The 16,043-nt window shown below is 45.7% G+C and overlaps 1 protein-coding gene across 6 annotated transcripts in view; it reads left to right on the forward strand.

Annotated features, from left to right (window-relative positions):
* Positions 1–16,043, forward strand: part of LARGE1 (LARGE xylosyl- and glucuronyltransferase 1) — a 529,018-nt gene that overhangs the window by 403,409 nt on the left and 109,566 nt on the right. For all 6 annotated transcript variants that reach the window (XM_087448983.1, XM_087448982.1, XM_087448981.1 and 3 more), the window contains one exon: positions 8,352–8,456. In XM_087448983.1, coding sequence (XP_087305109.1) covers positions 8,352–8,456 — 105 coding nt within the window. The remainder of the gene's footprint in view (positions 1–8,351; positions 8,457–16,043) is intronic.

The following is a 16,043-nucleotide window of genomic DNA, read 5'->3' on the forward strand; positions in this document are numbered from 1 at the left end:
GGACTGGGTCTGTTTTCCTCACTCCGGTGTCTCCAGCAGTTGGCACAGAGCCCAGCGCACAGTAGGGACTCGATGAACACCTGCTGGGTGAGGGCTGAGTCCTGCAGCCTCTTCCAGGACTATGCCAGCGCTCGAAAGCTTCTCCCTAGAAAGGCAGCTTGTTTCCGTTTTGGTGAATAACGATTACTTAAGGTCTGCTTATAATAAGCAAAATCTATCTTCCTTCAATCTTCACTCATTCAGCCTAATTCTCTCTTCTAGAGTGACACAGATTCTAATTCCTCTCAGAAGAGATTATCCCTCAGCTGTAGAGGTCAGTAAGGGTGGGATATTTTCCTCCAAGTGAAATCAGGGCTGGCTGAACAATGAATAAATTGAGGAGAAGGTGCTTTATGTCACTGAAACCTAAGAAAACAAAGTGATTGACAAAGGACCTTTCTAACTAGAGTATATGGATTCCATCTCAAGAACATGCAGAATAAACTTGGGGTACATAAACCTTGTGAATAGCCCCGGTGAAGCCCCATGAAGTAGCTACATTTACCATTTTGCAGAGGAGGAAACTGAGGAACTAAGAGTTTAGCCAGGATTACCAATCAAGTGTAGAAGAACGAGAATTTGAACCAGGTGAGAAGTTCAGGGGACGAGGAGGAGGCCAAGCTGGAGAAGCCCGTGCTTAGAAGAAACACCGAGCATCGAGTCAGTGGTGTGGTCCCAGCTCGTGCATTGCGAGTGTGTTCCGAAACACCTCACTCCCCTTCTCTGGGCTTCATCTGTAAGAGTAGGCGGTTCCCGAGTGATGACTAAGACCTTCACAGCTCATGTGAACTTCTGTGATCCTAGAGTGCATTTAGCAGGAGCTGAACTGAGAAAGTAGGAGCTGTGAAACATGCAAGTTCAGAAGCAGCCCTTTTCAACCCATTCAGGGTTGTTTAAATGTACCCTCGTGTGTTGCATCTTCTCAGGAGGTGTTTTATTATTCTACAACCACCAGCCGGGGGCACCCAGGGCCTTGAAGCTGTTCCTTGGGGATGTTTAGTAAGTGGTAATGTGATACTATATGGTTTCCTTATTATAGTTATCCTGCACTCAGACATGGCATTGAATGGTCCTATTCAAGGCTTTTCTATTTTAAAATAGCTTATTAGAATAAATATAAGGTTGGGAGGGCGTTGGTGCTTTCTCTGCTGATACTCAGGACAGCCCCTGGTTATACCATTTTAATATTCACCTGCTGGTATAAGAACAGCTGGTTAGGTATGCAGCAGGGGTTGGCAGACTCCCTCTGTGTGCCCAGGAGCTTTCCTGGGGGTGGGAAAAAGGTGATGGCACTGGAAGCATCTGTGATCAGAGCTAGAGCTCCCTGCTCCTGATGTTCGCCTGAAGAGCTTAACTAGTACCCATCCGCTTCCACCCTATTCAGATAGAGTTCACCAGTTCCAGGTGGGCTAGGCTGGTGGGGTGTAGATAATATGCATTTTTCATTCATTCATCCATGCATTCATCCATCCATACTATACTGGGCCCCAGGAGCATTAAGCTTTTTAATCAAGAAAGCAAAATCATCAAATTTGCACTTTCAAAATATTTCTATGGCTGGGTAAGGAGAATGGAATGGCAAGGGGCTTCCCTGAGGGAAAGGTGATCAAATAGGAATCTGCTAAAGTAATCTAAGAAAGAGGGATGAGGAGGGCATGGTAGAGCAATGGAGGGAACGAATTGAAGAAAGAGCAGATAAAATCTGTGGGATTTGATTATGGCGAGGATATGAGGAATGAGGAGAGGGAGGTGTCAAGGTTGATTCAGAAGTTTCTAAGCTTTGGTGACAAGTTAGATCTTGATGCTACCAACGAACAAAATAGCAGGGATCAGGCCATTATTTAGGGGGAGAAGATTGTGAATTTGATTTTGATCAGTTTGAGTTGAAGGTCACTGTGAAATTGCCAAATTAAGATAGTGAGCAGATAATTAGATTTAAGAGTAAGAAGCTCTGGAAAGTCATCTGAGCTGGAGATGGAGAGAGTCATTATCTTCCTATCGGTGGTATTTGAAGCCATTGGAGTAGATCCCATCATCCAGGGATGAAATATAGAACAGGAAGAAAAGAGTGCCAAGGGCGGGAGTTGGGGAGCCCCAGCACTGACAGGGAGGCAGAGAGAGAGGAGCCCCATGAAGGAGGCAAGGAAAGAAAGTTCAGAGGGGGGAAAGAAAGTTCAGAGGGAGGAAAACAGCCAAGAGACTGGTGTCTCAGAAGCTCAAGGCTTCAAAACGGTGCATTGGGGTGGGGGCAAGGCCAGCAGGGCAGGGTTGAGGGCAGTAGGGCCAAATTTTGCAGCATCCAGTCTATGCAGCTAACGTCAGTGCATGAATAGGAAAATTTAAACATCACGAAGAATGACCCTCACTAAAGGGAGGAAGAGAAATTCCTTTGGTAGAGCGTCTCCTGTGAGCCAGGAGCTTTACATATGTTATCTTATTTGATCTGCACGTCCATTCTTGGAGGCAGGAGGTAGATTCTATTCTTGACCTTTTTCCGTAAGGAAATTGAGGCTCAGAGAAGTTGGTCAAGCCATACAGACCTGGGGCTAGAGCCCTGTTTTGCCTGGATTGAAAATGCTTTGTCTCTGATTTACCATGCTGCCTTCCTCATACCAGGTAGGCCAGTGCCCAGCCCTTGCCATGCCCCATGTGCCACATGGAAGTGTCACCATTCTCTGCTCCTGGGGCCTCACTTCCTGAACAGTGGGAGCCCTGCTCGGAGCCAAAAGCTGCAGAAGAAGGGAGCCAGGGGAATTCCCAGCCTAGAGCCATCCGTCTGCTGGCTGGTGACACCCACACCAGGGCCCCAGCAGAATAGCAAGCTTGTTTGCTCTTGTCTGGCTGTTAGTGGTGATGTATGAGTAAGCAAAGAAGACAGCTTCATTTTCCTAAGTTAACTTGTGCCTAGAGTAAGAAAGACGGGGAACAGAGCACTTAATCATAACCACAGGGCCAGCACAGAAAACAGTGACAAAGCCTTTTCTGTTAGTCGCGGGGTTTTATTATAATAACTCCTAAGAAGATGAGAGAGGCGGTGGGGAATGCTGAGGGAGGCAGCACATTAACAGCCCGTATCATCTCCCCAGGAGGTATCCCCTGGGATTTTGCCATCCCCTGGGATGGCAGGCCGAGGATGTGTTTGCATCGTCAAGGTTAAGGCTTTAGACTTGGACCTCTGGGGACCAGGGTGTGGATGCCGCCTGGCTGATGAGCTGGGATTGGCGGAGCTTTAAAAGATGACCTGTCTTGTAGGCGCTGTCACCAGGGACCGGAGGGACTCTGCCTAGAAGAGTATTAGGGGACAGTGCCATTATCAGAAAAGATTTGGGGGAATTTGGGAGTTTGGAGGTGTGTGTGGAAGGGGCAGGCATGGCCTGCGATGCGGGAGGGGATGTGGTAGATGCCTCTGGGGAGACGTCACCCACTTTCCCCCACAGAATCAATTCTTCCTCCCTGCCTTCCATTCCTCTGCCTTATCAGTGTTTCTGTCACTGCAAGGACCGCACTGCTTCATAATTGTTTATCTGTCTCCTCTTCTAGCTGCCTCCAGGGCCAGGACTCTGTTTTATTTGTCTTTGATTCCTCAGTATTTTGTGTGGTAGCTGACAGCAAACTCTCAATCGATATTAAACTGAACCAAAGTCGAGAGAGAGTAAGGATCGTGTCAGCTAAGGAAGAGAGGAGACGCTGAGACTGCAGATGCAGATGCCTGAATCTGGACAGATGGGGCAGAATATAGGGCCAGGGAATTCTGGTTGTAGTGATAAGAGCCGACGCTTGCTGAACATTTTACTATTTTCTAGGCACTCTTGGTGATGCTGTTTGAATAAGCAAAGAACACAGCTGCATTGTCACGAATTAACTTGTACCTAGAGAAAAACAAATTAGTTCTGCGGCATGTACTGTTTATTAACTCCACTTTATAAATGAATGAAGAAACAAGCACAGAGAGGTTAAGTAACTTGTCCAAGGTCACACAGCTACTAGCTGTGTGAGGAGCCAGGGTTTGAACCCAAGCAGTCTGGCTCTGGCATTCGTTTTCTTCACTGCTTGCCTGTACTCAAGAAGTGTAGCACTGGAGGCTGCCACTGAATTCTGCTGGTTTGTGAGCTGGATTTAGACACCACATGAGTTTATTGTGTGCTAGTGGCCGTGCAAGTGAACCTCGCCCCTGACTGAAGCAGGGACAGAGCTTCCAGACCCTGATCGATAATTCTCAGACTCTAATGTGCATCTGAATTACCTGGGGAATTTTTTTAAGTGCAGATTACTAGACCCAATGGCCAGAATTCTTACTTAGAAGTGCTAGGTTATGAGGGAATTAATATGTGACATTCCCTCCACACTTCCAGATACTGAATCAATTCAGAGATAAGATGGAGGAATGAAAGCAAATGTCACCTTATTTTACGAATAAAAGTTAAATTGGAGGACATGATTTAGATGTGCATCTACAATGAGTATTCATAATACCAAAACCTGGAGTTGGAGCTGCCCAGCCTGTCGTAGGAGGTGTTGGGTACCTGCAGCCTTGTCGGGGGTGGGGGGGTGGGCGGTGGCCTGCCCTGGAAAACTGACAGCAGGGAAGGAAGATTCATTGTGGGCCCTCTGCTGGCCCCTGGAAGGGCCGGAGAAAGGGCTGAGCTCCGTAAACTCGTAAACTCAGTTCTCTCTGAAACTCACCAGTCAGGGAGCTCCTTCCAGGCCCATGGGAGAGAGAACAGGCTGGGGCAATGAGCCGGGGAATCCCTCCTTGTAGAAACCAGAGAGGTAGCAGGGAACCAGCCTCCAGGTCACAGTTAACTGCTAGGTGGAGGCCCGGAAACGTGTACTTTTAACAAGACCAGGTTTTTCTAAAGCAGACAGTCCTCGGACCACATTTAGAGAAACAAAGTTCTAGAAAGACGTAATTGTGATGCTAGATGGCCTTCAAAGAAAACCACACAATGGGCTCACTCTCCTTCAGAAGCTTCCAGGTGATCTTGGATGATGATATTTAAAAGGAGCTATCACTTATATAGCGCTTAATATGTCCCAGCCCCTATGCTGAGCACTTAACACGTGAAGTCACAACAGCCATAAGAGTTAGATACTGAGGCAGAGAGACGTTAAGTAATTTTCTCAAGGCTACACAGCTAGAAAGTGGCAGGGCTAGGAATTGGAACCAGGCAGTCTGGCTTCAGTCTACACTCTTCACCTCTGGCTACACCACTGCACACGGCTCCCCGTCCATGACACAGACCTCTGCAGAGGTGGACACACCGAGTTAGCTTAGGGTATTCACAAGACCACTTATGAAACCCAGCTACCGTTTTAATCAACAGAGCAGCTAATGAATCCATCTAAAAACACAAAACAAAGTCTTAGTAGTTGTTTATTATTTTGCTTTCTCAACCAGTGGATATTAAAATTACGGCTATCATGTTGCTAATTAAGGATTTTATTTTCTTAACCTTGTAGAGGACTGGCGTAGGTGAATGGGCTGTGTGCCACCATCATAAGAAATGCACCCCAGGTGCAAAGTGAGAGGAGAATTTGGATCTTATTCTTTGGGAAAACATGACTTACGTTTAACCACGCAGATTACTCCTTCTCTGGAGATTAAGCCCTTGAGTTCAGGCCTTCAGTAGAGCAACCGATATCAAGATGCTTTTAGGTGCTGCCGCTGCATCATTGCAGTTTTCCATGCAGGTGAGGAAGATGCCAGAGTCCCCAGAGCTGAGTGGGCAAATGTGTTGATGTTGGCGAATGGGGAGCAGGTAAAATGCTTTGCAGCCTCAGAAATGTGTGGGACCTTAATACACTAACATTAGTTGTCTCCCAGTCAGGAGAGATTTACCCACCAGCCATCACTTCTTTAGCAGATATTTATTAGCTCCTATTAGTGTTCCAGATACTACACAGTCCTCGCCCTTGGACGGATACAGAGATGGATATTTACAGATGAGGTGTGGGTGTGCCTGAACATCACCCACGCTGTCCTTTACAGGGTGTAAGTCGGCCGATGGCACAAATACCAGGAGCAACTGCTAAATAGAGATGTCTCCCCTCTCATGCGGGAGTGAAGGTAAAGTAATCATTCAGACTTGAGGGTGTTCATAGGCAGCTTCGAGATGGGCCCTAAAGACGGAGGTTGGCAGGGGGCAGAGGCAAGCCTTGCTAAGCAAGAGCTATATGAGTAAGACACAGAGGTGAGGACATCTTTTCGTGTGGCAGGAATGAAGTGTGGCTACTAGAGACTTCGTCTGAAGAAGCAGACTGAGGCAGAATACAATGCATGGAATGCCAGAATACAGAATTTGGACTTTTCAGATAGCTAAAGACTACCCTACCTGAAATTCAGATGGCCACCCTAAACTTAATGAAAGATTATTCCCCTTTTGTCATTTCTGAGCACATGGCACCCTTCATCATACCAAAGAAACATTGTGGCACCAACCTGGGGTCATTGGTAATAATGACCAATTATTGGTCAGCTCCCCCAAGGACCTCACATCCCCTTTGCATGCCAACCTTGGGGCGAGATTATTAAATGAGCTCTCTAATGAGGTCACAGCACCGGGACTCAGCTCACAGCTTTCTCAGCCAAGGGCACCCTGCCTTTCAGATCTCATTGTTTTGCATGAGCCTCGCAAGCTTGTTGCATGTAGAATGGGTTGGCTCTTGCACTTCTTGAGCTGGTGATACATTTTTCTAAGGGATTCTACAAGTTTTGCATGGGATCATATACAATGACAAAGTGGGAGGTAGTATCTTTCTCGTGCCTCTAATTTATGTATTTGTACTGGGGTGATGATTTAGATAGGAGCTCGATAAATTGATCAAATAAATTACACCAAACCCACATGCCATCATTTCAGGGAGCTGTCATCACACCAAGGAGATGCTATATCACCCAGCGTGGTGTTCCAGGAGAACCGCTGTGTTTTCTTAACATGCTGCGGGGCTTTCATTGGGTCAGAAATGTCTTTATTTCTCAGATTGGCCACAATATAAGAATTGTAGCTCCAAAGGCATTGGTTAGCTGGGGAAGGCAGTCATTATTAGTCGTGTGACCTTTAGTGAGTTATTTAAACTTTCCAAGCCTCAGTTTGTCTTTCTATAAACTATGGGTTTGTAATTCCTACCTCAAACATTTGTTATAAAGGTAGGCAATAATGCATTGAGACAGTGGAAAGAATCTGGATGTCAGACAAGTATAGATTCATATCCTGGTTCCATCACTAGTTGTACAAACCGTGGTCCTATGTGAACCACAGTTTCCTAGTCTGTAAAATGGTGTTGAGATAATAATTTCACGGGAATGCCTTCTGCAAGTGGCATCATAGTGTTTTCTAGTGGAAGGTAGTTGATTCTGATGCCCAACTTGTCCTACTTAGAAGGCCTGGAGACTTATTCCTGCCTGAGTCCCAGGAACATAACGCTCTATGAAATTGAAGTGAGTGACTGACTCACCTAAGATGCTAAGAAATTGACTAAGAGACCTGACTCACCTTAGGTGTTGGCCTCAGTGCACTAGAAACAGAGGCCAACATCAAAGCCGAGCTCTGGGGACAGAGAAACCATTGTTCCTCTAGAAAACACTCCTGCATTGACGTGATGCTTGTTGACACAAGATAAAGTGAATGTGAGGGTAATAACACCGTGAGAAGGTGGCCAACAGGTGATTCTTCTCTATAGGCTCCCATCTCATTAACCAAGGGTCATTTCTTCCTCTCTGATGTGAGAAAACTATTTCATCTCATGCCCAGAAAGCTGATAAATTAATATACAATGGGAAATATTAGAACTGGAACACTTGAAGAATAGTATGTCAGGAAATAAATACACATTGAGTGAGTTAAGAAATGGATGGATGGATGGATGGATGGATGGATGGACGGACGGATGGACAGACGGACAGATGGATGGATGGATAAATGGATGGACAGATGGATGGATATACAGATGGATAAATGGATGGATGGATGGATGGATGGGTGGATGGATGGATGGATAGATAGACAAATGGTTTTGGATTCTGGCTTTATCACAGATTAACTGGATGACCTTGGGCAAGTTAATTAACTTCTCTGGGCAGCCTCCATTTCTTCTCTATAAAATGGGGATAATAAAAATGGCTGGGCTACCTAAGTGTGAGAATTAAATATGTTAATACAAGTGAAGCACTTAGATCAGGGCCTGACACTTAATAAAAACTCCCAATAGTGGAAGCTATGGTTAGGATGATTTTCCGTTATTATATCTCCTGTTCGGTACTCACCAATCCACTTGGCTTCTTTTGAGACCTTTGTATTCTCTGTACTTCACAGGTCAGCAGGTCCTGGGCTTGGTAGAGAACCAGAGTGACTGGTACCTTGGGAACCTGTGGAAAAATCACCGCCCTTGGCCTGCCCTTGGAAGGGGCTACAACACAGGTAAATCATGAGCGGGGAGGTGCGGGGGTTACAAAGGGTGATGTGAGGACTCAGTGCTCCCTCCTCAGGGAAAGGAGGCAGGCTGAAGCACAGGGGAAGGCCGCCTGGTTGCCTGAATTCCACAATGGGCAGTACGGAGGCGGTCGATCTTCTAGTTCTTTCTTAGTGCTGCCGCTATGGGCAGAGTAGCTGTTGGGCCTTGGTAGTCTGTGACAGTCTCTCCAGAAAGCCCCTCTCCTGACTGACCTTCAGTCGTACATCCAGTTGGGCATCTTTATGGGTATGACTTGTAGGTTCCTTGGCTCCATTAATATAGAGAGATCATCCTGCAGTGACAACGAACCTCAACATCTCAGTTTCTTAACACAGCAGAAATTCATTTGCCTCGCTCACACTCCACATCCGTTGTCGGTCTCCTGGGATCTGGGCTCAGCATAGATATTCAGGGTTCATCCATGTATGGGGAGGAAAGTAACAGATGTCCTACTGACTCTGAAAGTTTCAGCTCAGAAGTCACATAATTTCTGCTAATATTTCATTGGCTAAAGCATGTCATGTGGCCATGTCTGCCTTCAAGGAGTGTGGGCAAGTGCAACCCGACCATGTGCCCAGAAGGAGAAAAGGCAGAAATATTTGGCAGTTGATACTTAGGAGCTCCCTAGCCCTTAAACACCACAGGTCTAAAATCAAATGCATTATTCTACCTTGTTGCTAACCCCAAACTTGTGTCTGCTCCTTTTTCTATCTCTGTTAATAGTATCATTCGTTCATTCATTCTTTGTTCAACAACTGTCTGTTGAATGCTTACTGTGTTCGAAGCCCTATGCCAGGTGCTCCAGACACAGCGCATGACCTCATGGAGCATATAAACAATGAAACTAGAGCCACCTCCCTCTCCTTAGGCTCAGTTCCTGCCAGTGTCTGTCTTTGAAATGCCTCTGGATCCTGTTGCCTCTTCCCCTCCATCCTCTTTGCATCTGCTTTGGTACCCATTCTCAAAGGATGAAAACCTGCGATCTGTGTTGCTAGAACTTGGAGCTCAGGGAGCAGTAGGGTGGGTCAGGCCAAGAAGGGCTGAGACCTCGAATCTGAGACCAGCTGTACTGGGTTAGGGCAGGTGTCTGGGGATGACACCACCCGAAGGTAAAGCCTGTCCTGGAAGCCAAGGCCAGTTTGTAATGGGAAGAGCCCAAAAGTCAACTCTGAGAACTGAAGGTCAGATTCTGGAGAGGTCAGATGCAAACACGGGGCCCCAGAGGCCAAAGGAAGAAGGATGAGAGTCAATCCAGAGGTGAGAGTTCAGAGATGGGATCAGAGCAGGAATAGGACAAGGAAAGAAAGGTACAGAGTCAGTGTCCTGAGCAGCCAGAGGTGGCAGTTAGGGAGCCCTGTACTGAAGGCCGTCCTTTGAGCTGGGGGACATTCCTTAGCTGACATTTGCCAGAGCATCCAGGCATGCCTTGCTTGGTGTAATTTTTTCCTGTAACACCCACTAGGCATGACTGCCTGCAGAGGTTGCAATTGAAGAATTTTAACCACCAGCCCTTTGCAGACCCAGAGCTGCATCCTGGAGCTTGCTGCTGTGCTGGACGTTAACCCTTGAGTTGCTGGATGGTGGGGAAGTAGGAGGAGTCCCTGAGAGGGGCCGGGTTGGGGGAGGGAGGCCGAAGGGACTCAGAGCAGCAGCTCTTTATTAGCCATAATAAAGTATTTCAGCATTTTAATAATGGGTAAAGTGGTGCCTCTGCATACCAGCTAAGTGTTGTCCAGGCCCTGGGCCAGATGCTTCTAGGTGTTAATCTCATCTGATCCTCACACTAACACCAGGAGGCAGGTGCTATTCTTATCTCCATTTTATACACAGGAAACTAAAGCTTAGTGAGTTTAGGGCTGTAGTCTGATAAGTAAGGAGCCTGCTGTGTTAACCACTAACCTAATCTTCCTAGCTTGAACTTTAGTGGCTTAAGGATCAACAATACTTTTTTAAAATGTACAATCCTGGACTCTGTCCCTTGAAGGGTTTGCAGAGGGGCCCAGGATTCTGCCCTATAAGAAGCTGCCAGGATGTTTCTGGAGCAGAAGGTCCAAGGGTCTGCTCTGATAAAACATGGCACGCTGCTTCCCCTCCCAGCAAGAGCTTTCCCAGCAGCTGTTGTCTCAGTGCATTTGAGGCTGGACCCCTCAGGAACCCACAGTGGGCCAATGAGAGGGCTCCCCCTAGTTTCCTTTGGCTAGCAAATGGTCACCCCATGTTGATCTTTTGTGCCTGGATTCCAGACGCCTTCACTCCAGGCTTTCATAAAGCTGGAGATACCCATGTTTGTTGATGGGAGAAGGAAGATCTCAGGTGAACCCTAGTTTCTGTCTTCCATGACATGAAATAATAGAAAATGTCACATAGATATACTGCAGTGCCTCAGGACACAGCATCGGGGTCATGGTTATCTGCGTAAAACAAAAACCACTGGTCATCAATCTGGGTTTGCAGGGAGAAGAAAAATGTAGCACACTGGGGAATTTATTATGACAAAAATGGCATGTCCCCTGCCACCCCTCCCAGCTTGCCTCAGAAAGTGAGGCCAGGAGACTTAGAGATCTCCAGACCACCTCCAGCTCCTAATTGATATGCCAAGGCAGTGAGTTACTTCCCTTCTTGCTGCCACCAAAAGGGCAGAACAGATGGGAAGAAGACCTGTTTGAAGTGATGTGTCCATTTAAATAAGCCCGTGACACCAAGTGATCATTATAAAAGGATTTATGGGACATCAAAATGCATTGGCTTTCATGATGGGGATTTGTTATTTTAAGACAAGGATTGTGCCACACGTCAGTGAATGAGTCATCCCGACGTTTAGATTCTCATGGAAATTGAGGACTCTGCTAGAGGGAACCTGCTGCCCTGAATCCCAGTACATCTCAAGCCTCCAAAAGGGATGTCTCCAGCAGAGCCTCCAGCAGTTCGAAGTTGGGAAACTGAGGTGGATCCAGATGGACTCGCAGTTCGGCTGCTTAGTTTCTGTGAGCTTGGCCGAGCTACTTCACCTCCTTGAACCTTAGTTCTCTCCCTTGTAAAGTAGAACAGTAATAGCACCTAGCATGTGAAGATGAACGAGGTAATTTGTTTAATGAGCCTCACCTGGTGTCCGGCACAAAGCACTCACTCAATCTTAGCCTGTGTCCTCTTGCATTTTTTTGCCGCTTATTCTATCAGGGATTGGAATCCACCTGCTTTAAAAATGGTGTTTTCATAATTGGCTAAGGTTGGCTAAGATCTGCTAAACCTGGTCAGAAAGAACCAGTAAGTTTTCTGCTTTTCCACAAATATAATGCAGCCACCTAGCAATTTTTCTCCTACTGTCCACTACCTGGAAAAGGTTAGCCTTTCCTATTATTTTAGCGAAAAATGATGGTTTTAGTTTGTTTGTCAGCTTCCTGTTTTACTTTGAAAATCCCCAGAAAAAGTATGAGGTATTTGAGCTGGAAGATCTGCCTTCAAGACCCGACTCTGTTGCTTTTCAGTTTTGTGCCTTTGGAAAGCAACTCAAGCTCGCTGAGCCTTGGGTTCCTCAAGTGTAGACTGAGAATGATAATCCCACCCCAGAGCTGGCTGTGGGTGTGTCACTACAGGGGCCTTGGAAGCCGAAGTGCATTGGGAAGTTGGTCATAGTTTTTATTTCTCCTCCTGACCACAGCCCACCTGAGTAACTGTTTTCAAGCAATTAAGAGTCAGCCACATTTATCAAGTTCAGCTGCATTCACCAGGCATCAGACCAGACCCCTTACCATGCATTCTCTTCATTAATTCCCGGAACTGTCTCGTAAGGTAGACATTCCTCTTCAAAGAGCCAGCCAGCTTCCCCCTTCCTCTTTTTGTTTTTCTTTCCCAGTCTGCTTGCACAAAGCTCCCAGAGCCCTAAAAGATCAGGGAAGCTCTGCCCACCATCTCCCACTCATCCCCCGCCCTGCTTACTGAAGCAGTTTACAACTTAGTTCCATCTTCACGGAGCCGCTAGGCCACAGCAGCTGTGGATGACCAGGCAGATCCCAGCACAGGGCCCTTGCTATCACTGTTCAGGTGGAATTAAAGGCAACTCCCACATCCTCGCACAGAGATGGGTTCATTCCGGACCATTCTGTCCACTCATCATCTCCTAGGTGCAAGAGGCTGCCATTCACCCAGCGTTCAGCTGTCTGCAGGACTTTTTTTTCTTTTTTAAAGAAACAAGATTATGACAGGCTCATTAAGATTCAACCCACTTCAGTTCATATGCTGATGGTGAATATCTTAAAAACAAACACCAGCAAAGAAGAGAAGGGGAAGGAGAGCTAAAAGGAGCAGGTGACTGGAGAATGAGATGAGGGAAGGCAGGCCAGTAGGAGGAAGATGGCAGGTTTACAGAGAGGTTTGTTGGCGTAAGATCCCAGAGGTTATTCAAGGAGAAGATGTGTCCTCTCTGAGATGAAGGACATAATATCAACCAGAGGATGTACTTTAAGAAACAATTTAAAAATAAAATATATCCTGTTCCTTTCAGTCTCCAAATTAGGCTGGAGACAGGCAGATGGAGACCCGGCTCTCTAGGGAGAGAGAGAGTTTCTCTAGGAATGCTTATCTGTAGAACAACAAAATTGGGACATTCAAGGACTGACTCACCTCTGAGGTCGGAGGAAACTCTGGGCCATGAAGAAGTGGAACGTGATGCGTGGTAAAGTCGGGTACCATGGTGAACTCCATGGCGGAGATTCAGAAGGAGCAAACATTTGACAACTTGCCAGAGAACTATTAAACAGATAGCTTTAGTGGGATAATGAGAAGTGTGGAATGTAGACTGACCCTTTGCTCTGCCTCTGACATCTAGTGTTCTGCAGCCCTACGCAAGTCCCTTCATTTCTCTCAGCCCTCCTGTCTCTTGGGTCAAGAACTAAGATCTCTTCTTGCTCTGAAGGAATATTATGATTGGATGATTTCTGTCTGTCATAATTGCATCCAGAGAAACTAGATTTAAGTGTCGTTGGTTCATTCAGCACATGCTACTGAATGCCTATTATTCTGGGTAGAAAATGATTCTAAAAAATGCGATACCAAGAACCTTTCTTCAAGAAAGATTCTAGTACAGGATAGTTTGCGTATCTGCAAATAAATTTAGTATGACTTGAACCTCTAGCATGACTGAGATTCAGAGTTGAACATCAGCCCTGCAGTAACCCTGGACAAGCCTTTTCTAGACTAATCCCAGAAGACAGTGCAGGAGATGTTAAAATGTGTTTAGAAACTGTAGACAGTTAAGGCTGAGAAATCTGCTATATTCGCTATATCACTATATCCCTCCCTTGGTGATTCAGGTTGCATGTTGGCATATTAGAGATCCTGAAAAGTCCAGAAGTAAAGAAAACTGTTAAACCCAGCAGTGTTCCCCACTCTTAATTGATCCTAGAGCTATGGAAACGAGTTTGGAAAAAACTGCCCCTACACTAACTCTGAGGACAGGGATTATCACTTTTTGAGTTCTGTATCCCAAGCTCTTGTCGTAGAGGTGTATAAATGGAGTTTGTAGAGTAATCCCATTGAAGGATGCTGGCCATTCTAGGAATGGTTCATCTGACACCACATTCAATGGAAATGTCTACTCTGTTTTCTACTGTAGGTTTTCATTCCATCTTTCTACTTTCAGGATAAAAGCACCAGATCATTGCATCTTCTTAATCAATGTCCTGTGTGTCATTGCATGTCTGAAGCCAGTTACCAACAAGCATCCCTGCAAAACCTTCTGTCCACATGAAGGAATGTGATGTGAGATAGCTTCTAAACCTTTCACCGCCGTGATTGGTTGACCACCTCTCGATAGCTTCAATTTCTCTCTGAGAGTGACACTCTAACCTGAATGATTTGCTCTGGATGTTATCAAACTATCAGAGGCTCACGCCTCCACCTGGACACTTCTGCCTGCTTTCCTGAATCACTTAGAATGCCTGTCTTAAAAAGTCACCTTTCAAGCCCTAACCCAGAGAGAGTGAATCTGAATCTCTAGAGATGAGGCCAAGTAACCGTTATTTTAAACGTCCTCCCTACATGATTCTGATGCATACTAAAGTTTGAGAGCCAGCCTCATAGTACGGACTTTAATTACCATTTGCACATCAAGCTCAAATTGATCTTGAGTTCAACTGAAAAGCTTCATGAATGACCATTCAGCCAAAGGTGCCCCATTCTGTACTATGTGGTAGATTTATTGAGCCGAAAGCACAGACTTTATATTTATCTCTGGTGAGTTTTATCTGATTTAGGTCAAGGTTTGCATCATTTTATTTGACTTCATTTTAGTCCTCAACTTGGGGTCATCCACAAACATAATGAAAATGCCTTCTGTTCATTCAGCCAGTGGCCTTGCCCCATTTTTGTAACAAATGTTTTGAATGCCTCTTTTACAAACCTGGAATAAAATTCAAAGATTACCTATATTACATTGTCTACAAATAGCATTTCAAAAAACATCAATATAGTGCCCTGGCTATAATATAAAGAAGAAATAAGAGGAAATTAATTTACTATAAAATAATACTGACTTCATGTGTAATTGCTCGGGCTTGGCTGCAGTAGAGGGACTAATGAAGTAGTCACATGCTTCTGCGTCTGGTTCAGGATAGAACTGCCTTCAGTGTGATTCCTGCAAATGTAGAATGTGCTGATGGAGTCCTGGCAATCCAGATTCCATGAGTGGTGTTTGCCATCTGTGAGAATCTTTTGCAAACTAATGAACAACTCTTGGTAAAGTATCAGAGAGCAGGAGGTACCATCTTCCCTTTATTTTTACTCCAAGTTCAGTGTCTATTAAAATCATGCAAAAAAAGCACGTTTTTTCCCCCTGTAAGTAGTGTTAATTTCAGGTTCAGAGAGTTATGACCGTTATCTACAATTATAAACACGAATGTCCAGTGGGACCCAGGTGGGATGCGGGAATATTCTGCACTGTGCTAGACTGTCCTGAGAAGGGGACATCTCAGTGAATAAGAGAATGCTCCCTGCTCACAGGGAATGGGTCAGCCAGCTGGAAGTCTGTGTAGCAATACTGCCATCCAACAACTTCTCTCTGCTTAACCTTTATCTAAGGTTCAGTGACGTTACCCAAAGTTACCCACTTCATATCCTGAACCGGGATCTCCTTTGGCCTTAGTTCTGCCTTCTGGGTTCACACCAGAAATCTCCCTCTTCCAGCTGATAACCCCTTAGATATGCAAGTGAGAGAAAGGGAACAGTGCATCCTAGACTTCTCTTCTGTGGTCTTACACGCCTAGTTCCCTGCACGTCACTGATTCTCTGAGCCTCAGTTTATTCGTGTATGAGATGGGGGTGGTTGCAGTATCTGCCTCACAAAGGATTGTTGTGAGAAGTACAGGAGATAATCTAGTCCATTTACTATAAGACAAGGCTGGGCATGTAGTCAGTGCTCGGTATATGTAGTGGTGTTGCCTCTTGTTATTTAAGAGGTAGACTAAAGGACTGCAGGATGGCCAGCCTCCTCCCATGTTGGTCACTCTGTGTTCCTGGAGCACTTATTTCATTTTTTCCTATTAAAAGACAGTATTCCT

Source organism: Ceratotherium simum, chromosome 25 (genome assembly GCF_057802395.1).
Source record: "Ceratotherium simum simum isolate JZ-2026a chromosome 25, ASM5780239v1, whole genome shotgun sequence".
NCBI lineage: Eukaryota > Metazoa > Chordata > Mammalia > Perissodactyla > Rhinocerotidae > Ceratotherium > Ceratotherium simum.